This window comes from Peromyscus californicus, unplaced genomic scaffold (assembly GCF_007827085.1).
Source record: "Peromyscus californicus insignis strain IS unplaced genomic scaffold, ASM782708v3 Scaffold_5__1_contigs__length_169319896, whole genome shotgun sequence".
NCBI classification, from domain to species: Eukaryota; Metazoa; Chordata; class Mammalia; order Rodentia; family Cricetidae; genus Peromyscus; species Peromyscus californicus.
Genome location: NW_026294573.1, coordinates 48,814,244 through 48,840,893, shown reverse-complemented (window position 1 = coordinate 48,840,893; position 26,650 = coordinate 48,814,244). Strand labels below are relative to the sequence as shown.

General features: G+C 42.8%; 1 protein-coding gene across 33 annotated transcripts in view; it reads left to right on the top strand.

The window, feature by feature from the left end:
* Positions 1–26,650, top strand: part of Sgip1 (SH3GL interacting endocytic adaptor 1) — a 192,843-nt gene that overhangs the window by 112,892 nt on the left and 53,301 nt on the right. For all 33 annotated transcript variants that reach the window (XM_052716889.1, XM_052716890.1, XM_052716891.1 and 30 more), the window contains 4 exons: positions 17,810–17,834; positions 18,765–18,816; positions 20,787–20,872; positions 24,666–24,758. In XM_052716889.1, the coding sequence (XP_052572849.1) occupies positions 17,810–17,834; positions 18,765–18,816; positions 20,787–20,872; positions 24,666–24,758 (256 nt within the window). The remainder of the gene's footprint in view (positions 1–17,809; positions 17,835–18,764; positions 18,817–20,786; positions 20,873–24,665; positions 24,759–26,650) is intronic.

The following is a 26,650-nucleotide window of genomic DNA, read 5'->3' as shown; positions in this document are numbered from 1 at the left end:
CCTTGATTGTGGTTGTGCAAATATAATGCCCCTCTTTTTGCCAACTGACCTTGAGTTCAACACTTGTGAGATGCTGTGGATAGAGAGAGATAAATGATTTTGTGCATCCAACAGCAGCTGTGTTGAACTCTGGAGCTTGGATTATGCTTTCAGGTAATGTGTTTGACTAAGGAGAAACTGCTATACTACAATATCATCGATACTCTTAAGAGCCATGGTAAGACATGACCTTGAACAACTCAGCTCTCTGCAACTGAGGCAAATGTTGAGACACGCACAGTTGAAGACTAACTGCCTCAAAGTTGGTGTAAGCAACCCTTCTTCAGGGGAATGCATGACAGATTTTGTTCTTCACCCCAAATCTCCTGCATTTGCAACAGAGCTTTATGAATCATTGCCATTCAATTAAATACTTGTGAGTCAACAAAAGGGAATGGGACCAGGCCAAGGACAGAGCAGTGTGGGATGTCGCTGCTCTCTACTTCTACACTCATCCTCATCTTGTTCTCTTCTGTTCAGTCAATGATGACTCACCCCACTGTGCCCTCATGCTGGCCCTCACGTACTTCCTCCAACTAGTTACAATGTTAGAAGTCATAAAGATGTACTTGGGAGACATTAAGTGTCCAAAGGCCCTGGGAGAAGGAGACAGGTGGGAGTAGTTACCATAGTACCTGAGGCTTTCATTTCCATGTGCCTTCTGGAAGTTCTTTTGTTTAAATACTTGGCTTGAGAATTTGGGTCACTAACAGACAGCTGCAATGTAACAGAAGGAAGGCATGGATTTGAGCTGGCCACTGGGTTCTTCCTATGTCTCTTTCGATGAGTCCCAGGACTGTTATGGAGGGCATATCTCCTCACCTGAAAACTTAAGATCATAATTCAGCCCTGGGGTGATTTGGATTCTGACTCTCACAGGCCTTTGTCAGGGGCAAATCTCATTTGGCATTCCATTGTCCAGCCTTAGTGGCATGGGGAGCTGCTTATTAATGGCTCAAGGACTGGTGCACACAGATTCCTGGAAGCAGTATCTGACTGCCATTGGTGCTTTGCAGCCATTGGCTTCCTCATCACTATTCTGCATTTTTTGTTTTATTTTTCTCCCTTTTGAGAGCGGTGCTGTGCTTCCACATTTCTAGTCCTGCCCTGAGAGCATGCTATGTCTTCCTGCCCTGACATGTGTAGAAGGCATTTCCAGCTCACAGCTGGAGTTAGGGGCTCAGCATCTCCTGCCTTCCTTGGACTTTCCTTCTTCACCCAATCTGATTTGACATCTAGAGGAACTTTTCAGTCCAGTTTCTCTATTCTGGACAGATGAGATTGATCTTTCTTCTAACACACATGGAAACCACACTTGCCACTGAGGGAACAGTGGTGTGGTGAGAAAGACGACTCCCCTGAGCTCAGCTTGCTCTTCAGGCAAAGTGTTGACACCTGTCTGGGACTCCAGTGCTTGGGCTCTGGAGTGGGAATGGCAAGCACACTGTGAGACAGTCGATGCACTGTCATTTCCATTCTGCTCTTTGCAAAGTCAGAGTGGATGAACACCTCCGTTACACTACGTTACAAGGTGATTGCTTGGTTCTCTTTTTTTTAAAGGATTATTTATTTTTATTTTATGTGCACTGGTGTTTTGCATGCATGTTTGTGTGAGGTTGTTGGGTCCCCTAGAACAGTAACTCTACATGGGTACTGGGAATTGAACCTGGGTCCTCGGGAAGAGCAGCTAGTGCTCTTAACTGCTAAGCCATCTCTCAGGCCCCATGCTTTGTTCTTAAAGAATAAAGTAACACTGAACTTTAAGATCCCTTTCCAAAGTATGGCAAAAGCAGAACTCAATATACAGTTGAATTTTACTGAATGTAGTTTTCTTTAAGGTAACCAAAGGAAAATGTGTGCATAGTTATTGCAATAATGTCACAATTGTTCAAATGAGTCACCACTCAACTAGCCATCTTGGCAGGTTCCAAAATCTGTCTTTGGCTTCTTTGTCTCATAAGCACTGACGATTCTCATACTACCTCATGGGGCCTCTCAGAGAGACGCATGAGTTCATGGCTAATGAACACTCAGACTGCACATGACATTCAAAGACAATCTCAATGTCATTAGAACTGTCTGCAGAGCCTAGAAGCATAGTTTTGTTTGTTTGTTTTGTTTTTTGAGACAGAGTTTCTCTGTGTGTAGCTTTGGAGCCTGTCCTGGAACTCACTCTGTAGTCCAGGCTGGCCTTGAACTCACAGAGCTCTGCTTGCCTCTGCCTCCCAAGTGCTGGGATTAAAGGTGTGTGCCACCACCTCCTATCCACATTTTTAAGAATCATTAATACTGATATTTAGGTGGCCCAAATACTCAAAAGACATTTAGACCCAAGATCAATAATTAATTAGCCTAAGCATCAAACTGGGGAAACATGTTCACAACTTTTCCATTACAGTAATTCTAGAAGTATTACTAAATCATTTCAAGCGTGGTCCTTCATCAGGAAGCTGCCCTGAAGTCTGGCACCTACCTGGAAAATAAATCTCCTTGCTGTCCAAATTATTTCACCAGATAGTACAATCAGTGTTGCTTGTAGGAGACCCACACTGACATTCCCCATCCCCGAAACCCACCTTCCCTCCCTTTGGTTTTCTGAAGCTGTGATCTGTCTGCCTCCCTTCCTCCCGGGGTCTCTGGTGTGGGAGTCTCTTTCCTTCTGGCACACACAGGGAGTCACTTTAGCCATGCTCAGCAGACACTGGGAGACCTGTGGCTTCCATAGCTTCCACGGAACACAGACCTTTTCCTTTCTTGTGTGTTGCTCCGTTTACCTTTGGTCTTTTGGGGAGCCAGGGCTCGTTGCATTGCGTGCCCTGAGGAGGTTTGTTTTCATACACACTTCGTTCTGCAACATTTCAGGGATTTTTCTCTGGAGTGAGTCAAAGCTAAATTCCCATTCTGACTCACGCATGCCTTGCTCGCCCATGTGATCTTGGCCTCCTCATCATTATGAGAAACACTCTGCTACAGGAGTAGATTGGATGGATAGCTCTGCTCCCAAACCTCATCTCCAGCTCATCCTTTGAAAACCAAGGGCAAGTAGGAAGAGCACAGGCCATGAGTTCTGTGTGTCCTGTCCAAGCTACTTAACTCTAAGCCTCAGTTCTCCAGTCTGTAAAATGGGAACAGTAGTACTAGCTTTCTTAGGGTTGAGGTCAGAGTTGACAGGCGGGGGATGAGGAATGTCCAGGTGTGCCTGAGCAGCCAGCTGGGGCTCCTTGATGATTGGTTCTCTTCAGCAGCACTTTCTTTTTCCTTTAGTTGAGAGACTTGTGGGAGGCAGAAGGAAATAAAAATAGCAAGGAAGGATTTGTGTGAAGTCAAGAAGAGGGCTCATAGAATAGTTGGGGAAAGGAGGTGGTTAAGTATAGGCTTGTCCCTCCTCCCCCTAACCCTGCAAATTCAGAGACATGAGGCATTCATGCATTACAGAGTACGATACGCTTTTTTAGTTTGATCTTGTTCTTGGGCACGTGCAATCCATAATGGAGTTATTTATCCAAAAATTATGAGTTGGGGGAGATAGCTTTGAACTGTAGACAGTCTGGTGCTGATTGCTGACTCCAGGTGGCCCACCCACCTTCCGCCCCCAAATTACCCTGCCAGAGAGCAAACTCCACAAATTTGATGCTGCTTGGTAACACCACCCCCTTTCCTGTCCTCACTCTGGCAGAAGGTTCAGCACCCCATTGAGTTTAGTAGAAAACACAGAGTCATCAGTGGGGGAGGAGAGCTCCAGGCCCCTGCACACCAGGAGAGACTAAATACCACATGGTTCTCAAAGCTGTACACTCAGGGAGCTGGAAAGTGAATGCTCAGCTTGCATTTTGCTCACCAGTCATCCTTAGGCCCAGTCGATTTAGATTGGTTTAGACTAGGGCTAGCAAACATGGGGTACTAATGCTTCCACGCCTCCCTTGCAAACCTCTGCAGACATTGCAGAGGATCCCAGAGGGAGTCTGAGGATCTCCCTCTAGATGGGGCTCCAGCCTGACCCATCAGGGCAAGTTATACCTAAGACAGTACTGTTTCAGTTTTCTTTTTCAGGGCCCCAAAGAGAAGGATAGAGACCATGAGTAGAAACTTCTCTTTCGAAATATGACATTCCCTTCTCCATGTTTTAATAACTCACCAACTGTCTGCAGAAGACAGTCTATGTCTCAATGTGTTGGTTCTTTCCTTCATTACTGACTTTTTATTTCCTTCTGGAGAAATCTGCTGCTTCCATTTCCTGACCTTTTTCACAGTTTCAATTTCCAAACCATCCACGCCTACCTTATTTTGTTAAGACAAAATCCTTGCATTGTTTTGCGCTTCAGTCTGAGACATGAGTAAGGTATGTGGTGCTCATCCTCCTCTCCTTAGTCACTACATCCCCAGAGGACCGGGTTGCCCTGAGTGCAAGCCCTTGTTTCCCCACATGAGGTCTAACAGAGTTCCCGTGAATGACTCTGGATCCTTCCACTTTGTTCCACTGACTTAGGCAAGCTGACCTGTTTTAGGGGTTTGATCACGGTGAAGATGACCACAGACAACACGTTGACGTATAAACATCTTAGACTAGCCACACCAAAATTAGCAAATTCTTGAATTATATGCTTTTAATTATGTCAGTTGAAATTTTTAAAAGGCTGAATTTTCTACCGTTCAAGTTCTGTGTCAGTCAGTCTTCCCTCTGTGGGGTCTGGAATCTGAGTTCTTTTTGGTAGCTAATGGCCACAGTCAGAGCACAGTGAACTCCGAAGAAGCAGTCCATTTGTAAAACTAACTTCTAGAGGGATGCATCGCCTGCTAACGGTTCTGGCAACTGTCCTTGCACGCAGAGGAGGTAAGTTTAAGTCTCCCCCAAGGAGCCATTTCCTCCAGAGCATGCAGCATTGACTGACGCACAGTACATGGACTGGATTCTCTAGAGAAACAGAAGTGATAGAATGGATGTATATTACAAAGGGCTACATGTTACAGGAGCTTACATTATGGGGGAGGCCAGCAATAGCTCTTTGCCTGCTGGAGAGGGCAAAAACTCAGATGCCTCCTCAGTCCCAGTCTGGCACTGAAGGCCTGGAGGGTTCCTGGGGAGTCCCTGGTCAGTCACAGGCCAGAAGGTTTCAGTGTCAGTGAATGATGGCAGCAGCAGCAGCAGCGACAGCTAGGTAGATACACTCACCAGCAAGGAGCAAGGGCAGCCGAGCAAGCAAAAGCACCACCATTTTCTCCTCAGACTTCTTAACATCTCAGCTGCCCACTGGGAGGGAGACGATCCCCACCCCACCCTCAGTTAACCCTGCCTAGAAATTCCCTCCCAGACCCAGTCAGAGGCATGTTTCCTTGTTGATTCCAGATCTAACCCAGTTGACCATAGTAACCATCACAGATGGGATTGAGAAAGTACTCATTGATTGAGTGGGTAGATGGATAGTCCCACTATGAGAAATTATGTAGAATTCAGCATCTAATCATAATATCATGGACTTATATTGTGTTGTTTTATTTAAAAAAAAATCCATGGTTCCCAGTTCCCACTTTGTGTCGTTCATGTTTCCCTCTCCACTGATGGAGTTGATAATGGTGGAGCATTCCTGGTGCCCTGACAGGCTCTAGGTTCTTTGATCAACGCTTATCCATGTGTTTCCTTCCTTGAGACTTCCATTCAGGACTTTTCTGCTCCAATCCTGTTGTGATCTTTAACACCGAGTCTTCAAGCATCTGGAATGCCTTTTTTTTTTTTTCAAAGTCAGGGTTTCTCTGTATAGCCCTGGCCATTCTGGAACTCACTCTGTAGACCAGGCTGGCCTCAAACTCACGGAGATCTGCCTGCCTCTGCCTCCCAAGTGCTAGGATTAAAAGCACATGCCACCACCACCTAGCTTTGGAATTTACTTTCTTAAACCATAACAGTTTTATTCTTTAAAAGTTTCTATAGCATATGAAAAAGCATAAGATTCAGATAACAGTGAAAAAATAAGTATCCATTATTTTTTCCTCTAGGGGCTATATTTTAGTGGCAGAAAACATCAAATGTGATGGATGGGTTGTTTTCTGATACAGAATTTTCCTATGAAGCCCAGACTGACCTGGAGCTGTGTAGCCCAAGATGGTCTCAAATCTACAATCCTGCCTTTGCTCACTGAGTGCTAGGATAATAGACATGTGCCATCAGATCCAGCAGGAAGTGTAATTTTCTGTTGCTTTAGAAAAAAACAAGTGGAACTACCTCAAACTATATCAAAAATAGGGCCATGTGTGTCAGACTGTGCTACATGTCCCACTATGGACAGCATAGACGGAAGGCAAGATGCACTGACCTCGTTTTGTTTCATCTGTTTAAAGTTTCCTACCCACTTCTTACCCTACTTGGGACCTGCTTTTATATTTTCTAACATGGAAAACCGAAGCAGGCTTCCCAAGAGCAACACCGAATCGTAGCATGCATTACAGCTACATACTGTGTTTTCTGGCATTGTCTCCTGTGTTAGGCTCTGTCTCCTGTAAGCCAAGGGCAGTAGTTACTAAAGGCTCATACCTGAGAGTCCATAAGTCAGCTCAAAGTCACACTGGAACAAACTGAATAGTCTTAATCACAACCTCAAGACCCTTGGAGCCAGAACACGCCCACCCCTCCACACACACCCCCACTGATTACCAGCTGCCATTCTTCTGGCTCATCGCACATCTCCCTGTCTCCCTGTCTCCCTGTGACCTCTCCCCCAGACAGCTGTACTACATCTTTACCAGCTTCAGGTGTCGGCTCAAGTCACCCCGACCATGTTATTGAAATCACAAAGCACCCTAACTTGGTGTTCCTAAACTCCACTTTAAAAAAAAAAAATGTGTTTATTGTCCTCTAAATACTAACACCCTGCTTATTTGTTTATTTATTATTTTGTCCATCTTCTTCCCCAACTCTCGAAAGGGAGCTCACTGCAGCTTCCTTTTTTCTGTTGTTCACTACTGTGCCTGGACTAGTGCCTGGTGTTTACTGAGTACTTGTGAAATGCCTACTAATGGCCAAGTGAATGAATAGACAGCCATTTTGCTCCTTATGGATACCTGACGAGTCACAAATGATAAGAAATGGTTGGTGTAAGCCAGGGAAGTGATGGTGCATGGCTTTAATCACAGCACTTGGGAGGCAGAGGCAGGTGGATCTCTGTGAGTTTGAGGTCAGCCTGGGCTACAGAGCAAGTTCCTGGACAGCCAAGACTGCTACACAGGGAAACTCTGTCTCAAAAAACTAAAAAAGAAAAAAAAAAGAAAGCTAGAATGATTAAAGTATAATCCCATTAATTATAATAAAAAGATTCATTATTTAGCCACCTTATTTTTAAGGTAAATAAGCGTTTGCAAAGTCTTACAATGCCTGTGAGTTAGACTTGACTTTGTAATGTCTCAGTCCTGCTTGTGGTGTTTGATGTCCCAAATCCCCAGGGGCAGCTCGGTTCCTTGTTAAGTGTCAAGAACATACACAGAGCACAAAACTTCCAGTGAGTATCAGCAAAACTCTGAGTGTATTTTCTGCATATGCCACTGTCAAGCTTACTCCAGTGTTTTAAATATTGCTGATTCTAGCTTTTCATGCAAAAAGAAAAATATTATAGGATTTAATAAGACCAAACTTGAGTGAGTGAATGAATGCTTGCATTATTGACTTATCTGGAATAGTAACAGCTAGAGAGAGATTCTGTCTCTGTGAAGGGTGGGGGGTCTGTGTGTTTCATGAAAAGTCATTCATCTTAAGATTGAGCTGTCTGTTAGAAAGGCTTGCAAGTCAGGAATTGGGTTTTCTTGGTCTATGGGACGAGAAAATTTCTGTGCTTTTGGGTTTTCTCTAATCCAAAAATTCACTTGCTCCACCTTTATTTACATGTGAGCCAGTGGAACACATCTCTTTCCATGAGACACATCTCTTTCTGGATTCTCTTATTTACTGTTTTCCATAATTAAAACTCAACTTTGATGTTATTATCTTATTTTAAACCAAGAAGTGTCTTCATTTCTTTTTTACACTGAATAGAATTATCATACTTTATTTTGGTTTTTTTTTTTTTAACATACTTAAACTCCTACATTAAGAAACCCTAAGTGATGTTGATGGGTGCTAACACCAGAAACCAACATGTTGACTGCAGGGGAATTAATCCATTGTATCCTGGGATGGGGAGGTATAGGAAGGACAGAGGACCTTTTATGTTTTCATGTTTCTCCTCAACTTAATTAAGCAAAATGCATTTGATTCTATAAAGGGCTGATAAATATGCCTTATAATCAGAGCTTAATCCCCAACTGAAAGATTGTTAGCAGAAGTTCACACTGTAGCTACTTGTAGCCCTGCTAAGGGAGACAGCATGAGTTACATCATCCTTTCTCTGGGACATTTGACTGTGTTGTTTTCCATCTCAATGCTAATCAAGCCCTAGACAATGGACTTAGATCCACCTTGGCCTTAGATAAAATAGGATCCAGCTCCAGATCCTTTGTAACCACGTGGTCTTAGAAGCCCAACACACCTTCCTTTTACCTTTAGAGCTAAGTTAAAGTGATGGCACCAATCCCATAAGGCAAAGCAGTGGTAAGTGTGGGTTCTGTTGAATGTTAGCTGCCAATATCATGCTTGCCTTTCGAATTCATACAGCAGCCTTACAGGAAAGCAATCACCTGAGCCGTATTACAGGATAGAGGCCCAGAGTGACTTGCGGAAAGGCATTAGGCAAAGAAAAGGTTGGGATAATTTCAGTACATGGAAGGGATGTGCCTCTTCCACTGTGCTGGCTCCTCTGCAGCTCCCTATTTTAACCCTAAAGGTGTATGTGTCTGTAGATTGAGAGCCGACACTCATCATTTTTCATCTCTCTATACTTCTCACCACTTGTCTGTATCTGAAAATGGCACCAATGACAGCCTCCCCCTGGTCCCCAGCCCTTGGCTATTAGGAAGCATTTGTGTTTGCTAGAAGAGAAATCCCACCCAGGATATGTCGTCCTATAATTCTCCAGTAATGTGTGTAAAGGCATGCCACGTCTTTGAAGTCTGGAGTCTGCAATATGCGTTAGCACTCAAGGCACTCATGGCAGAGAAATGAGCATTCAAGAAGAAGCTAAGTGAAATTCTGATAAAGCTGGTAAAGGAACCGCTTCAAGTAAGGCCACATATCTCGGCTACTCACAGTTCCGCCTTACTTAGCGAACAGTTCCTATTTCCATATTTCAGAAGACACTGTGCCTCAAACATTTCCATAATGTTTTAAGGGACCCAAAAATGGAATTCATAAACGTGAGGGCAAATTATACACAGCACCATGTTTGGGGCTCGAGGAGGTTCACGTACGGCCACAGCTCTGGAGTTCAGTAAGGAGAGATGGCAGATCATACAGAGCAAGACAGGAACTGCACAGCTTTCTACCGGGATCTTCCTCATTGTTTACCTGAGGATGATGAATTCCAAGCAAATAGAAAGGTGGTTGATTGTTATTATTTTGAAAAAAAGAATTGTACTGTGATCAAACAAGATAAGGGAATTTGTGTGTGTGTGTGTGTGTGTGTGTGTGTGTGTGTGTGTGTGTGTGTGTGTGTGTAACTGGGAAGCTTGGAAAAGTTCTCATGGGAAAATTATCCTCTAGCCTTGAAGAGTGCAGAAGGGTTTTGACTGGCTGAGAGGGAGGAGCCGTTGAGGCTGATGACAGTAGAGAGAAGGCAGGAAAGCCTTGAGTGTGTACCACACTCCAGAGGTGTCATGAAGGGTGTGCCGATAAGTTCAGAACTCCCAGGAAAGCATCAGAGAAGGGGTGGGGGCTAAATGCTTCTGCAGCCATCAGGGAGGCATCATGCTAGAGAGGAGCTCACATCCTGTTCTCTAAACAGGCAGTGGAGGGGGGGGGGGGTTGAAGGACTCTTTTCTGGGAAGGTGATTCTGGGGAAAATGTGCAGCAGAGCGGAACAGACACACCTGGAAGTGGAATCACACTGGAAGAACATGTAGAAAGCTCAGGGAGTACTACTGTTCATGAGAGATGGCTGTAGCCAGGATGAATCGAGAAGAGACACTGTCAGGGTTCCTAGGGAAATTAGTTTCTGGAAAATTCTCCAGTTGTCTTGTAATGGCCATGCCTAACTGTAAGGAATCAATGCCATTTTCCAGTTACTTCCAATGTCCTGTTCTCAAGACATAGATCTGTTTGATAGTTGTGAGCCATTGAAAAGAAAGCTTAAAATGTGTTTGCATGGAGCCATGGAGCCATGGAGCCATGTCTCTGCCCTCAGAATCTGGAAGACAATAACCCAGGCGTGACCATGTCAGACACGAACAGAAAACATTTGCAGAAACATCGCCTTAGCGGACTGCTTTAAATGAGGTCCTTCTGAGTCTTCAATGCCTCTTCCTGAAGATGTGTATCACCTCTCTCATGTTCTCTTTATTTTTCTTTCCCATGCCTTCGCTTTTAGAGGAAAAGTCCGGTAAGAGGAAACATATTCTTCCCATGTTTTGGACAAGTTATGATGTATTCCATTCATTCTCACCATCTGTATATCTAATGTCTGTTTAACACCAAAACCAAGTTTTGAATATTAAAACCAAACCTCGTGAGCCAGGACAAGGGCAAATTACGCCACTGGGGACAAGGACGTTGGCTGCTAAGAGACTTCATGCCCATTATTGTGGGCTACAAGGTAGTTTTCTAGAAGGTCACAGGCTTACAGCCCAGTACTTTCCATCCAAGGTTTCGTTTATTACACTTTAACTGGTCAAACTACCTCTGCATACCATGAACATTTCATTTTTTTCATGGACAACCTGCTAGAATCCTAATTGTGTTTGTGGAGCCAGCGTGAGAAGGGGGGAGATCAGTAGAGGATTTCAGATTAGTCTGTTTTTATTCATGTTTATTTGTTTCAATAAATCAAAACACTGCCTCCTGAGATTGCTGGAGACTGGAAAGAGGGATCTTTTTATAAAGTAGAAATTGCAGGCAGCAGAACGGCTCAGTGGGTCACGAGTGCTCGCTGCCAAGCCTGATGACCTGGGTTCAAATCCTGGGAACCATGTGGTGGAAAGAGAAAACTGACTCCCACACGTTGTCCTCTGACCTCCACACACACCGTGGCATGCACGCACGCACACACACACACACACACACACGCGCGCACACACACACACACACACACACACACACACAAAAATGAGTATAATAAAATAGAAATCACCTTCTGGGTGCTACTTGCTAGTGCTGGAGGTGATTTTTAGCAACAGCACAAATCTGATACAATGTGATAGCATCTTTATCTTAGAGCAACATAGATGTCAAAACAAAACAAATTTTAAAAAGCAAAAAGGAAAAGAAAAGAAGAAAATAAAGTCTGCTTTCTTGTTTGCACGGTTGCCTGGAATATTGGAAACATGTTCCTAGCGTGTCCGTCCAAGACTGATGTGGGAAATGCTGGTGTAAAAGACGAACACATCTTTTTGTTTGTTGCTTTCATATCAGCCCACACTAAGAGCTGGTTGGTTTATTCCACTGAGCTCAACCAGGGGGATGCTGGGAGGATGTGTTTACCTTGTGCACTAGCTCCATCTATACCTCATAAGGAAACTGCACTGAAAATCCACGAGTTAGGAAGGAGGAATGGAAGACACAAAAGAAAAATGAGTCCAAATAATAAAATTTGCCACAATGTGGCCCAAGTTTTTATGTTCCCAAAATTAAGATCAGCCAAGTGCAGTCGTAAGTACGTGTTCCCTTGTTGCTAAGCTGAGCCTCTGTGAATGTGCTTGAGGCGAGGACCACACGGAGGGCCATGCACATCACATTGCTGGTGTTCTCAGTAGTCTTTCCTATATTTCATATATTCTCCTTGACCCTAGATTGTTCTCTGAGTTAAGCAAAGTTGGCCAATTCTCATTCAAATTTGCTGGTAACACTTTCAGAACTCTCCATTCCTGACTGGTTTTCGTCCTAGAAGGAAATGTTGCTGTGCTTATAGCGCGGTTAACCATGTTTTCCCTTTCACTGTTTTCGAGACGTTGTGTAACCCACTTGTTTTTTGTTGTTTTTTTTGAAATGTCCATCACACTGATTCCTTAGCCAGCTCCCCTGTGAGTAAAACATTACTAGCAGAATCTTGGTTTATCTCCACGTGGGGTTGCAGAAGTTCGGCTAACTGGATACAAGAGTTAGCTGGTGTAGCTGACCTTGCGGTTCACAAGAACATGCCTAAATATTGACACATACTATAGTGATGGAAACAGAGGCCTGCCAATACTTTACCCTGACCCTAACTCATTTAGAAGCAAGTCAGTCTGTCACAGGCCATGATCAAAGTAACAACTTCTTGTTGATGTGTCCTGATTCTTTCCTAGAAACATCTGTAACACATGAGGACTCAGGAGATGGCTCATTTGGTAAAGTGCTTGTTAGATTCCCAGAACTCATAGAAAAGAATTTTAAAAATCCAGGCGTGGTTGAATTCCCATATAGTCACAGTGCTGATGAGGTAGAGACAGGAGGATTACAAATATCAGTGCTTACCTCAAAAAAAAAAAAAATCCTCAAAAATAAGGATTATCTCAAAGAGAAAATAAAATTGATCTTCAGAGCCTTCTCCAGGGTACATCAGATTTTTAAGGGATTTAAATAATTATGATCAATTACGAATGTAGGAAATTTGTCCAGAACACAAGCAGATGGATCCCCAGGCTCTGTCTGAATAATCAGGTGTGGCCCATATTACAAGAACTCACTCTGTGTGATACAAATGCCTGCAATCAGAGATGTGTTAGCCACCTGCAGGCTCTGCACAACTGAGTGGGTGTCTTGTTTTTGCCTTTTCTTTTTTTGGTTGTGCGGTTATAATTTTGGCCCACATTTAAAAACTAGAGCAACTCACCTTTTTTAATCTAGTTCCTCATCTCTCTCTAAAGAGGAAGCAGCGGTGGGCAGATCTCCTCACACTGTGGGCCCAGGGGCCAGTGCAGCAGCACTTGGTGACGTACAGTTGCCTGACCTCTTCCCACCCTGTGAGCACCTAGACAGTTGTCCCCACCTCTCAAAAAGACTAGCTCCAGATCCTGAATTTACTTTCACCTGCCTTTGGTGAAAACTCTAGAATTCATAGAGCACGAGAAGAATGCTAAGTGGTTTTTGAAATTTGGGGGAGCTGACAGAGAAAGGGGTAAAATAATTGTCCTTTCACAATGCACGGATTGAACCGAGGGCCCCATATATAAATAAAATTAACAGGCAGAGACCCCACCCCCACCCCAGCTGATAATGACTTTGCTGACCTCTCTCTCCTGCAGAGATTTTTAATGGTGGTGATGTGTGTAAACGCTTTCCACTTGACTCCTAGGAATCTCTTGCTTTAAAGGCTTTGGAAGCTCTTACTCAGAGACCTTGAAACTGTCCACATCTGTACTTGACACAACTTTGCCTCTTTGGGGTTCTTGTTAATCAGTCTGAGACTGCGTGAATTTGAATGGCTTGTCCTTGATGGAAAAAAAAAAATTGCAAATGAAGTTTCTAAAATGTTATCACAGGAGCTTGCCCTTTACTAGAAAAATATAAGCATGAACTAATTACTAAAATAGAGATTTTTAACTCATCGAAAATTAAGATATGGCTTAATTTAAGTGGCTTAATACATTTGGTAACATTTTAAAAATGTTTTAATTTTAAATGGAGAAAGTCTTAAGCTTAAGGGTCTGGCTGGCTGGCTGCAGCCTGCATTTTATTTTGAATGATTTATCATAATCTCATATTGGGCGAGTGTGTCACTTATAGTGACTTATGTACAATATTTCTCATTTTTGTCATGTAACCTTTCCTTATTTAAAGAACTTTCATCTGGTCACTAGATAATAATATAGTCCAAATAGTCATATGAAAGTGATTTTTTTCCCCTCAAAACAGTATGATAATCTCAGCCCAAAGATACATGCTAATTAGGGTCCTTTTGTTCTTACTACTTAAGTGGTATCCACACAGAGGCAGGCTTAGAAGAAAGGAGGGGTGAACATGTAGCAGTACCCGCAATTAATACAGTCTAAACTCCTAGGAGTCATGTTGACTAGAGGCCTCCTTGGCAAACCTGGTCCTGGAAATAACCATGCCTGGATGATTAATAGCCCATGCCTCAGCATCAACCATGACCCCCTTCAGGAGTCATCCACAATGTCATACTTGAAATCACAGAATCAGAGATCTAAAACCTGTTCCCGGTTCTGCTGACTCGCTAACTGGGTCTCAGACCTCACTTTGAACTAAATGTCCATGGCGGCCTCCCAAGTATAAAGGCTACAAGTTTTTGTTCCCAAGATAAGTTTATCTTTGTCGGAGCCCCCCTGCCTGTCCCTGTGTTTAAGCTCCTGGCCTCCACTGAGGAAGCTTCTACCTTCTAATGAATCTTAAAAGCAAAACTTGGCGTAGCTCCTTCACCCCCTACATCCGCGTCCTTCCTGGTGCAGCTGAACTATCCCAAAGGAGACTGTTGGGACACATTGTTGGTAGTCTTGTCTGTGTGATGTGTTCCCAGATATCATCTGGTCCACAAGTTGGACCAGGCATTGGTGCCAGGCAGTTTTCACAGTTTCCATGTGTGTTTATCAGGGGTTATCTATAAGAAGAAGGTTGCCCAAATCACCAAGCCAAAGTCAGGTTTAAAAAACAACAAACCCTTAAATGTGCATTCTAAGAACAATGAAGAGAAAAATCCAAAGAGTGGGTTCTACTTATGGTAATTCATGGCTTCAGTGGTGCTGGCGCATGCTGTTGTCTATGGAAACAGATTTGTCCTGACTATCTAGACAGCCTATAAATCCCCTCCCCAAATATTCTGAAGAAAAACTGCTTTTGACAAGACATTATAATAAATCACCAATAAGGATTCTGTACATTCCTGTCTTGTTCTTATGGACAGATACATACAACTCCACCACATTAGCAAAGTTGTATACAGAAGTTTTTTCTGTGGGGTTCTCCCAAGCCTTCTGTGACTGCTTATCATGTGCCTGCCTGTCTTGCTCTAACCTGGTGACTTTTGAGTGTGTGGTTGGTAGCTATTTTGAAGTCTTCTGTTAACGCCTGTTGAGTGATTCATCGTTCTCTGACAAGATGTCTATTCTCTCTTTCTTTTTGCTGACCACAGAGGCGCAGCCCGGTAAGAACTCTCAACATTTTAAACTTTAAGCATGTGTAGAAAAAGTTACTACCAAAAGGAGGTGGCAAGGTTGATTTCCCGATACCATTATGATCACCCAGTGTCCAAGGAGCAGATGAACTGGGTTCAGTGGTTGGGAGATTCTGGCTGTCTAAATGTGAAGGCATAGTTTAGAATTATCAGGGCATTTTTCTATAGCTGAATTAAATGCTACATAGTGTATGTCTGGTGTGTGATATGTGTGTGTGTGTGTGTGTGTGTGTGTGTGTGTGTGTGTGTGTGTGTGTGTGTATAGTCAGGCACATATATAAAATAGTGAATTACTTGTTATTTTGGATTAATGAATTCATTCCTTATGAGCTGTCACAATCTGAGAAATCACCTAACGGCTGGGTTGGAATCATCATATCCTGACTGGCTGTCTCTGGAGATGCCATCTTGTAGTTTAAATAGAAAACCAGCAGCTTGTCACTGGGTAGGGTGGTATTTGTCTCAAATAGTAATGACTATTGATTGGCATAAGCTTAGGAACATTTCAGAGAACTTTGTGCCCCCTCTCCCTCCCTCCCTGCCTTCCTCTCTTTGAGATAGAATTTTCCTAAGTATTCCCAAGTGGACCTGCACACACACACACACACACACACACACACACACACACACAGAGAGAGAGAGAGAGAGAGAGAGAGAGAGAGAGAGAGAGAGAGAGAGAGAGAGAAACAGTAATAATCAGTAATCAATGGAATGAAAACATGATCACTTGAGGTCAATGGGCTTCCTTACTGGGTGTGGCCTCTGTGGTGACAGCACCTCAGCTGCATTTGTCATGCTGCAGCCTCAGGTCCTCAAGGGCTGTGCCACACACTCAGCTGACAACAAGCCTCTCCTGTTGGGCTGGCTTGTCGCTGTGGGCCATTGGAATCTATTCCTAGGTAATTGCTTTATTCTTTCTCATTTCAAAACAAACCGAGCTTTTCTGCATATTTCTTCCATGACTGGCTTGTGCTTAACTCACTCATTGCTGAGGTGTATGTGATACTGTTGCAGGAGCACCCTTGCTGCCTTCTGATGATAAAGGGAGGAAGGGACACGCATGGAACTTGATGGATACTGGAAAAGTGTCCTTCTTGCTTCCTTGGGTATTGCCATTTTAATAAAGTGAGCAACGTAGATGATCTAAAGGGCTTCAGTTCAGGCTCCGGGATCTTCTGTCTGCTAAGTTGCAGTTCTCACAGTACAAAGTGGGGCCCTGTTCCCTCAATCAGCTCAGTAATCTTGGAATTCAGTTCTTGAACCCCTGTGTCTCTTCCTTCATATCTGAGGGTCCAACTCTGCTTTAGGGTCCAATTCATCCTTCAGTCATCTGTCTCTGTATCTCCTATATCCAAACTCCCATAATGAATGAAGCAGGTTGAAATCAGTGTATTTATTTCATTACTAATAATGTGATCGTTCTCTATCTGGCACACCAGTTAAGACCAAACAAATTGCATTTTTCAGGCAAAACAAGCTAGAAGATGTAATCTGTGCTATTAAGCCATCCGCCAAGAAACATCTAATGGGTCTGTTCTGACTCAAACTGTTCCTCTGTCATAAAGGGATTCAAACTGGGGCAGGAAAATTCTGACTTGCCAGTTCCAGGAAAGATGAAATACAGCCAGTCTACTGTAGAGTACTACACTATGCCCTGCACTGTTAACATTGTTGTTTGAGAGAACACAACACAGCAGCTACCTTCCCCACAGTGAGAAGGGGTGGGAGGGAGTGCCTCTTGGACCACTTCCTTGAACTTCCACCTTCCCTACTTTCTTCTATGGCAAGTCATGCCTTGCCTCATGATGCCACCCTCCTGGTTCTTCACTTTTCTAGAAGAGTCCATGCTAAGAACCTTTCACAGCTTCTGACTTTGAGTTGGAACTTTTCATTGAGTTACTTTTCCTATCATCTGAGTAAGTATGTGCCAAGATTCCAGCCTTAGCGATGCCCTGCATGGATTATTTCTGCCAGGACTGTTTGCATCCTGCCAGAGGCCCTTGCACTGAAGACATGGCTCCTGGTTGGCAGGCAGGAGAAGCCAAAGGGGAAAATGGGTAGGGAAGATGGAGCTTCTGGGATTCCTGTGTGAAATACTCCTGTCAGTGGGACATGAGTAGACATCAACATTCACCATTTTTACCCTTCAAGTCCTATCCGTTCTGATGACTATTTCTGCTAACTACTTCAAGATCCCATCTGACCAGGAGCAGACAGTACTCATATATCCTAGAATTTTCAAATACTAAATATTTAATAAGTTTGGATTCTTAGGTGCTTAAGTTCAAGAGGGTCCTAGTTGTAAGAGACCAATTTGTGTCCTTACTAAATCCACCCAGGTAAGGGGCTTGCTCATTCGGGTGACTTATAGATTGCTCTCTCCCTCTTCTCTATCACTTTAGAGTAACAAGAAAAACTGATTTGTATGTGTCTACCTACAGGTTCCAACATCAGTGTGGTACTGAGTCAAAATTCCTTTTCCCAATCTGGGGTATCTTTGAGTTCAGTTTAATTGAAATGACAGAAATAATACATATTGTACATAACATATCTGTGGTCTTAAGCCTTATAGTGTTTATTTCTAATTCTAGGGTGCAATTAAAAGGAACTTATCCAGTAAGTATGTCTTAGCTCCCAGAAATAGAGTATGGATTGACAGAAGGAATAGTTCCCTGGATCTTGGAGCATGTTTGCATTTGAATTGCACAGTTGGGGGGATTTATTTTTAAGTCTTTCAAAACCAAACATTTACAGCAAAGATTTCTTGTTATGATGGAGGGTATCTGGGTTCTGAATAATTAATGCTTAAATTCTCCAAACAAATTATTTTTGGAAAAACACCGGTACTTCCTTCCCATGTTCGCCAGCTCTTGCTGCATCTTTAAGCTTTGAAGTTAATTTAATCAAATGTGTTTGATTAGACACACTGTAGCTAGAGGTGGGGAGAGAGGAGGAATGCCCCGATGGCACTAAAGGCAGATACAATGTATCCATTCTTACATTATGGGGTAAAATGCTCAGTCCACCAAAGTGATATGATAGAGGCTAACATATATAGTATCCGATACCCCTCCTGCCACATACAATGTATCCTAGGAAAATCTAAATTAATTCTTAAAGCTGCAACATTTTCTTGCCATTTCAAAAAAAAGAGTAGGCTGACAACCTGACCTGCGGACTATGGGCATATGGCCTGGATTATTATCCCCCATGGTAACTGAGAACCAGAACCCATTCAGGCAACAGGCATTTGAAGAATGATAGACTGTTCCTCCGAGCTCAACAGTATACAAATCTTCAATTGTTGGCTTGTTTATGGTTTTTCTTTGGGTGATGAGGTTTTACAAATGCCAGAGAACTCCTACCACACATGGCAGCTACATGGCTGTCACCTTGCCAGGAGAGAGGGTTTGGTTTGCAGTTGTCACGTTAAGTTGCTTATTGATGGCGATGAAATCTCTAAGTGTTTCCAAACATAGCTCATTTGACACACCAGAAGGAACTGCTAGAGATACGCCTAAAAAGGTCTTTTGTCCTGTATGTCAGGTGAAGAAGTCGCAAGGCCCAGGCGTTCTACCCCAACTCCGGAACTTACAAGGTGAGCATGGAAGACACTGGTTCCTTTTTATTCATCACCAACTTTTAACTTTTCAGCAAATATCCTCCAGGTCTCAGTGAATGTAGGCCTAACATGTATGTGCATTTATATAGCTACAACCAAATTTGCTGTCATTTCTCATACATGCAGCCCTAAGGGGAACCTTTGGGTAAATGTCTGCATTTGTCTATGGCAGAATGTATGGTCTACTCACTGATGAGAAAACTAGAGTTGTGTACAAAGAGATTTTTTTTTTCATTTCTGGAATGTTCATCTGAGATACGTTATATTGCCCTAAAACAGAGAAGTTGGATAGTTGGATATACTTTCATAATACATTCTAACTTCCCTATCAAAGAACCTTCTATTTTGTTCAGAGAGAGAGAGAGAGAGAGAGAGAGAGAGAGAGAGAGAGAGAGAGAGAGAGAGAGAGAGAGAACTGTTGTATTTCACTGTGGATTCTTTGAGTGAAGTATTAGTATTATATAAATAGTTATTGTTTCCCAAAATGATAGTTGTATCTCTTTAAAATCTGGATTCTCTGTCTTCTCATCCTCCACCTACTTCTCCATTTTCCTCTCCAACCTTCACCTGGATGACATGCACACAAAAATCATTAGGCTCCCTGATGATAATCGAGTCTGGAGAAGGAATGGAAACAATAATGATAATAATAATAATAATAATAATAATAATAATAATAATAATAATCCATCTAGACAAGTAGTCAGGAGGAAAGATGAGATTTCTCAATACTGTTAAGATATCCTGAGTTAGGACATCACTGGTTTATTAAGTAGGAGGGAGCAAGGTGAAATTAGAAACCAAGTGTCCAGTTTTTTTTTTTTATTCTAACACAAACTTCCTGGGCATCACGTAAATAGCTCGATGCTTGACTTTCATTAAATTGCATTAATTACAACAAGAAATAAGAGCACTCGGGAGGCAGAGCCAGGCAGATCTCTGTGAGTTCGAGGCCAGCCTGGTCTCCAGAGCGAGATCCAGGACAGGCACCAAAACTACACAGAGAAACCCTGTCTCAAAAGGAAACCAAAAAGAAAAAAGAAAGAAAGAAAGAAGGTGATGTCTTGGTTAGGGTTTCTATTTATATGATAAAGTACCGTGACCAAAGACAACTGAAGGAAGACAAGGTTTATAAGTCTTAGGTCACAGTCCATCATCAAAGGAAGTCAAGGCAGAAGCTGAAGCAGGGGCCATGGAGAGTGCTGCTTACTAGCTTGCTCCTCGTGGCTTGCTCAGCCTGCTTTGTTACCTGACCTAAGACCACCAGCCCAGGGGTAAAACCACCCTCCATGGGCTGGGCCCTCACATCAGTCATCAATCGAGAAAATGCTCCCACAGACTTGCCTTCAAGCCAATCCTATAGAGACATTTTCTCAACTAAGGTTTTCTTCCCAGATGACCCCAGCTTATGTCAAAACATAGTTTTTATGACATAAAAACTAGCCATCACAGGTAATGACAAGTCTATATTTTTAGGCTAGTCATGTTGACACACACCTGTAGCCCCAACACATGGGGCAAAAGCCACAAGGGTCATGAATTTTAAGACAGCCCGGGCTTTATAAGAAGCTGTCTCAAAACCATGAAAAAGTAAATATGTATAGTCTTTTGAGTTCATGTGACAGAAAGGTGCCTTGTAATAAACTGGCATCTCTAATATGTCACTTCTATGTGTGGAGACTAACCATGATGTTTCTGTTGGAGCTCCGCCTAGGCCTCCAGTAGACCTCAGGGTCTTATCTCCTGCCATGACCCTTTCCCACATGGCATCTTCAAGTGATACTTTCTAAGGCCAACAGAAGCTTTGTACACACATGTGCTTGCCTGAGTACACAATTACACATACTTGTTTAACCAAGGAAAGTATTTGAAAGTTTGTGTGTCAGTTTTGAGCATTAATTTTTGATCCTTCTCTCTATATACTCTGCCTAAAATGCATGTTTTAGCAAGAAGCCTCCAGATGATACGCTGGCCCTTGCTCCTCTCTTTGGTCCACCGTTAGAATCAGCTTTTGATGAGCAGAAGACAGAAGGTAGGGAACTGTATGTCTACAGCACTCCTATGGAGCTACTTCTCTTGAGTCAATGTATGTAATTATGTCTTGTCAACATACCATCAGACCCTCATGGTAGAAAAATGTTCCAAGTGAAGTGTGCTGTGAGTTTAGTTGAGAAACTTCTATTATTGTAGGATTTAAATTTTATTCCCAGAATGGCTAACAACTTCATTCCTGAAAATAGGCCAATAAAAATGAAAGTCGATCTACACCAATCCTGATCAGGGTAAATGAACTCTGAGCCCAAGAGCTGCTGTGAGAAGTGTAAGCAGGAGTATAAATGGAGAGTGGTCTTCTCACCCTCAGTAGTGAAGATGGTATTCACTCTTTTCCAGCTCATCAGGGCAGTGTCAATGAGAGAGTGGACAGGTCTGCTAGCTCACGACCCAGGAAGCATTGCTAATCATTTAGCAATACTATAAGAGAAATATCTACATTTCTGCCATTAGTTTTGGGTTGCCTACTAAATATTTATTCTACAATTAAATGTTTAAGTGTTTAACATTAACCAGGTTTTTGAAGGACTATAAATATGTCTTGTTGATAGAAAGCATCCCTTTAAAAAGGAGAGCTAGTCTATATTAGAATTATATTTATGCCCAATACATGTATTTCCAATAAGCATTATTGAATGTCATTATAAAAAGTTGTTTGACTTAAAAACTCTAAAGTTGGACTGGATATATGGCCCCACTTTTATGGAAATACGGTTAAGAGCATGTGCTACTCTTGCAAAGAACCCAAGTTCAGTTCCTAGTATCTACATTGAAAAGCTCACCACTGCCTATAACTCCAGCTCCAGGGGATCCAACCCTCTCTTCTGAACTCCAGCAGCATCTGCACTCACATGCATGTGCCCACAGACAGGCACACATGTACACATAATTAAAAATACTATCTTTTTTAAAAGAACTCTAAACTATATATGTGATAAGAGGGTAACTTTCTAGGCCCCAATGGAGAAGTGTCCTTAACACGTACATAAGCTGGGCATGGTGGCACGCACCTTTAATCCCAGCACTTGGGAGGCAGAAGCAGGCAGATCTCTGTGAGTTTGAGGCCAGCCTGGACTACAGAATGAGTTCCAGGACAACTGGAGCTGCCTAGTGAGACTCTGTCTTGAAAACAAACAAACAAACAAACAAAGACTTAACATAAAAGTAGGCAAGAAGCCTAAGCTAAAGTAACAAAGAGATTTCAAAGTACAGTAATGAAGACAGAATTTTATTTCTTGATAAGCATGTAGAGGTAAACCCGGGAGGGTCGTGGGGCTCCTCTTCAGTCCTCACTGGTTACCTTCATCTCAGAGTGCAAGGACTTGCTCCAGCTCTTATCCCTTCCAGAAGAAAAGCAGCGGACGAAGCCAAAGAACTCACTGATACCTGTTTCAAGAGAAAACTCTAGAAGACACATCCATCACTTTTAACCAAAGCACACTACAGAGAATGTGACCAACTAAAACTCCTTTTCTATGAAGAATGGTTCAGTCGCACAGCTACACCTGAATGCTTTCAATGATTTAGTTAGGCAAATTTTATAAAAAAAACCATTCCTAAATACCTTCTCAGTGGCATTACACTTGTAACCTAGAACTATACAAAACTATACAAAATCGGGGGGGGGGGTTGTCATTTGTATTATTAAGTCATCTGTGATCAGTTTTGTCTTTTATGACATAATTGTGAGGTAACTGGTGGTGAGAGCTGGTGTGTTGCATCTGAACCTGCCCATTTAAGGAATTCTATAAGCATACAGAAATATCTCCCATGAGAATAGAAGTGTGTTGTTGTTGTTGTTGTTGTTGTTGTTGTTGTTGTAGTTGTTGTTAAATCCAGGTGGTCCCCACGTTGAACCCACGGAAGCAACGCTGTTCCCAGCACAGAGTTTAGGCTTGCATGGAGAACTGTGATGGAGGAAAACGTACATCTGGACTCACTGACGAGTCTTGTTTGTCTGTCTTTCTGACCTTAGCCACTGAAGTTTGGCAAAGTTCTGACATTTGCACCGAGCAAATCAGCCCTTCCCCTGGCCACGCCTCTCTTTCCTCTCTGCTCACTCTTTACTTCTTTAGGTTGGTTGCTTCGAGGACCTAGGAGGGAAAAGCAGTGACTTGGAAAGAGCTGAGCCTACATCAGGTCTCAGCCCCTGGACTTTTTCTGTGGACAAGTGTTTGAGAACACTAGTCATTGGTTTTTCTTTCCCAACAGTGGCATTGGCTTTTACTACCCGGTGGTTCTGTGAGAATGAAATACAAAGTAACAGCTGTTGGTCTCAGATGAGTGCTTGATGTACACTTTTTGTGTATACATGTATTTGCACCCCACTGCCATCTTCGTCCTCTCAGTTCCTCCTGGGATTGTTATTGTCTCCCCTTTCTGCTGCAGGAGGGAGGCTCGGAGAGGTTAAATGACTTGCCCAGGATTCTACAGGAAGCTAGAAGCTACAATGAAATCCACATTCTGCCTATGCTCCATACTGCACATCAAATAGCAGTGCACTTACAGAAAAGGACTGCTTATTTACACCTGAACAGTAACAATCAAAACAAAAAGAAAAACAATGTTAGATTCAGTGCTCTTAGACCAATACTTCATTGCCTTGATTTGCTTCTAAAGAACTAAAGAACTATTCATTTTCTGGTTCCTGGGCTCAGTAGCTAAGAGTGTAGCTGGAGTTTTCCTGCCTGGCCCACAGTCAGGACAAATCTCTCTCACCCGCCAGTCCCAAGCCGCTCAAACCCGATCAAGTAAACACAGAGACTTATATTGGTTACAAACTGTATGGCCGTGGCAGGCTTCTTGCTAACTGTTCTGACAGCTTAAATTAATCCATTTCTATTAATCTATACCTTGCCACATGGCTCGTGGCTTACCGGCATCTTTACATGCTGTTTCTCATCATGGCGGCTGGCAGTGTCTCTCTCTCAGACTTCCACTTCCCAGCTCTATTCTCCTCCTTGTCCCGCCTATACTTCCTGCCTGGCCACGGGCCAATCAGTGATTTATTTATTGACCAATCAGCAACACACTTGACATACAGACCATCCCACAGCATAAGAGCACTGACTACTTTTCCACAGGACCTGGGTTCAATTCCCAGCACCCACAAGGCAGCTCACAATCATCTAAAATTCCAGTTCCAGGATATCCAACTCCCTCTTCTGGCCTCCTCGGGTACCAGGCAGGGTACACAGACATACATGAAGGCAGAATAAAATAAAATAATAATTTTTAAAATGTTCTGGTTCTCTTAAAATGTTCAACAAGCATCTTTAGAATAATCATTCCTCTTTATGATGCTATAAAGGGTTAAGAGACTGAACAATCTTTAAAAATAGGAACCGCTGCACAGAATGCAGACATTTTCGACATTGAAGCATATTCATAGAAGTCTTTAACTATACCAACTAACAACAAAATAAATGCTCATGAGTTAATTCCTAAAATTTCTGAATGGTACAGAAATGGGGACAGTAAGTGTAGTGGCATCCAGACTGTCCTTAGGGGACAAACTAGGAAGAAAGTGTGGGTTACAGTTGGAGTCTCCTTTGATCTAGGTCCATGTATGCACACAGACGCCCCCTTGCTCCCCCATGCACCATGCTTCTGCTTCTGTTCTCTGCCTGAAGAGTGTGTGGATCAGCACACTCCTAAATTAAACTTCTAGGATGACACAAGGTGTGGGGATCACGTTGTGAAGCTCAACTTTAATAGGAGTTCTAGATTCTTGTTTGAACTTACCCTGAGAAATTCTGTTTTTCTATTTCCAGTTCTTTTAGATCAGCCTGAGATATGGGGTTCAGGCCAGCCAATTAACACAAGCACGGAGTCACCAAAGCTAGCAAGACCTTTTCCCACTGGAAGTAAGTTATGTATCTGACTCATTTTACTCTCTCTCTCTCTCTCTGCATAGTAAAATTGTAGGCAACTCTTAGAAGGATAATATTGGAATGTAAAAAGAGACATTATTATCTAACAGGCAAGGTCAGGTTACCAAGCTGGGGTGAAATAACAAAAGAAAGTAGTGTGGTTAGCCTTGAGGCGGCCCCTCTTCTGACATCTTACATGATCTTTGGTTCGTCCATCCGTCCTATGTGGCTATGTACAAGTCAGAAGACATTGAGCTGAAGGCACTGGACAACTGCACAACACAATCACTGAGCAAGTCTAGCTGGGTTTCTGCTGGTCCCAGTGCACATCTGAGACTAAACAGGACAGGAGGGACCCATAGACAGGAAAGAAGACCTGGAAAGCGAGACAAGCAGGCTCTCTAGCAGAGAGGCACTAAAACGAAACCAAGACAAATGTATGGCAGTGCTGCTGATGTCAGCCCAGGTGACTGGAAACCCTTGAAAGGCCTTGTAAATCCTTTGCCTCTGGTGAGTTGGACTAGCTGGGCTGATTGGGTTAGTCACTAGGTCAAGCCAGTTACCCACAAATTTACGAAGTCTCCATTAGTAGACACTCATAGCAGGATGAGTACAGAAGGTACTCCTTGGAATCCTCATGGGAAGAATGGATTTTAGGAGGTATCTGGAAAGTGAAGGAGCATGGAAGGTCTTTTTTTTTTTTTTTTCCAGAATCTCCCATACTTTATTTTTTTATTTTTTTTTAATTTATTTTAATTTATTTTGCAATACAATTCAGTTCTACATATCAGCCACGGATTCCCTTGGGGAACAAGGGAAGGTCTTTTTTTATGCATTGAGATTCACCAGTAAATACTTTCTCCAACCCAGCATCCCCAGGGCTTTACTTTTGGTATCTAAAACTGGCAACAGTAATTAGCCAAAGGGATTCAGAATGAAAGGCTAACAGGTAGGTTACTTGTTGGGAATGTTGTCACTCTAAGGTCATATGATCCAGCCTTGGTAAAAAATATTTTTCTCAAAAGCAGGGTGGGGAAAGCAAGAATCAGTAGCTTTTTTTTTTTTTTTTTTTTTTTTTGGTTTTTCGAGACAGGGTTTCTCTGTGTAGCTTTGCGCCTTTTCCTGGAACTCACTTGGTAGCCCAGGCTGGCCTTGAACTCACAGAGATCCACCTGGCTCTGCCTCCTGAGTGCTGGGATTAAAGGCGTGTGCCACCACTGCCCGGCTAGTAGCTTTTTTTTTTAACCTCTGAGCTTTGAATGGTGTTACCAGAGATGGCGTGGACCACAGAAGCGTGATTCTGAGTGCTTCTCCATGCGACTAGGCTACAAAGCCACCTTTCTTTACATATCTAAGCTATCCAAATTATTCCTAGAAAACTCTTCTTATTAAGTGGCAAGAAAATAAACCAAAGTCATGTTTATGTAGATAGAGTAGAACTTTAGAGAGAATTGTAGATGCAATGTGTCCACTTAGCGTAGCTGCTGGAACTGATGGGCATCCAATAGTTCTGCTTGCCTTGTGGTTGCCGTGGAAGTTCCCCTCTTTGGTGTTAGGACTTACGGTATTTTGTTTATTTTATGATATCTAGTGATTATCCTCTTGACTTTTTAATAGAGGTGAAGAGTTAGGAGCAAAACCTCTGATTAACTCCTAACTCTCAGGGTAAAGATCCACTTAGGAAAGTTTTCAACAGCTCCTAGCTAAGATTAAGAACCACTTAGGAGGATGGAGAGATGACACAGTAGTTTAGAGCACCTGTTGCTCTTATAGAGGACCTGGGTTTGGTTTCCAGCACCCGCATGCCTGCTCACAACCATCTGTAGCTCTAACTCCATAGAACTAGGAGACATCCTCCTATGGATGCCATGGGCACTCATATGTTG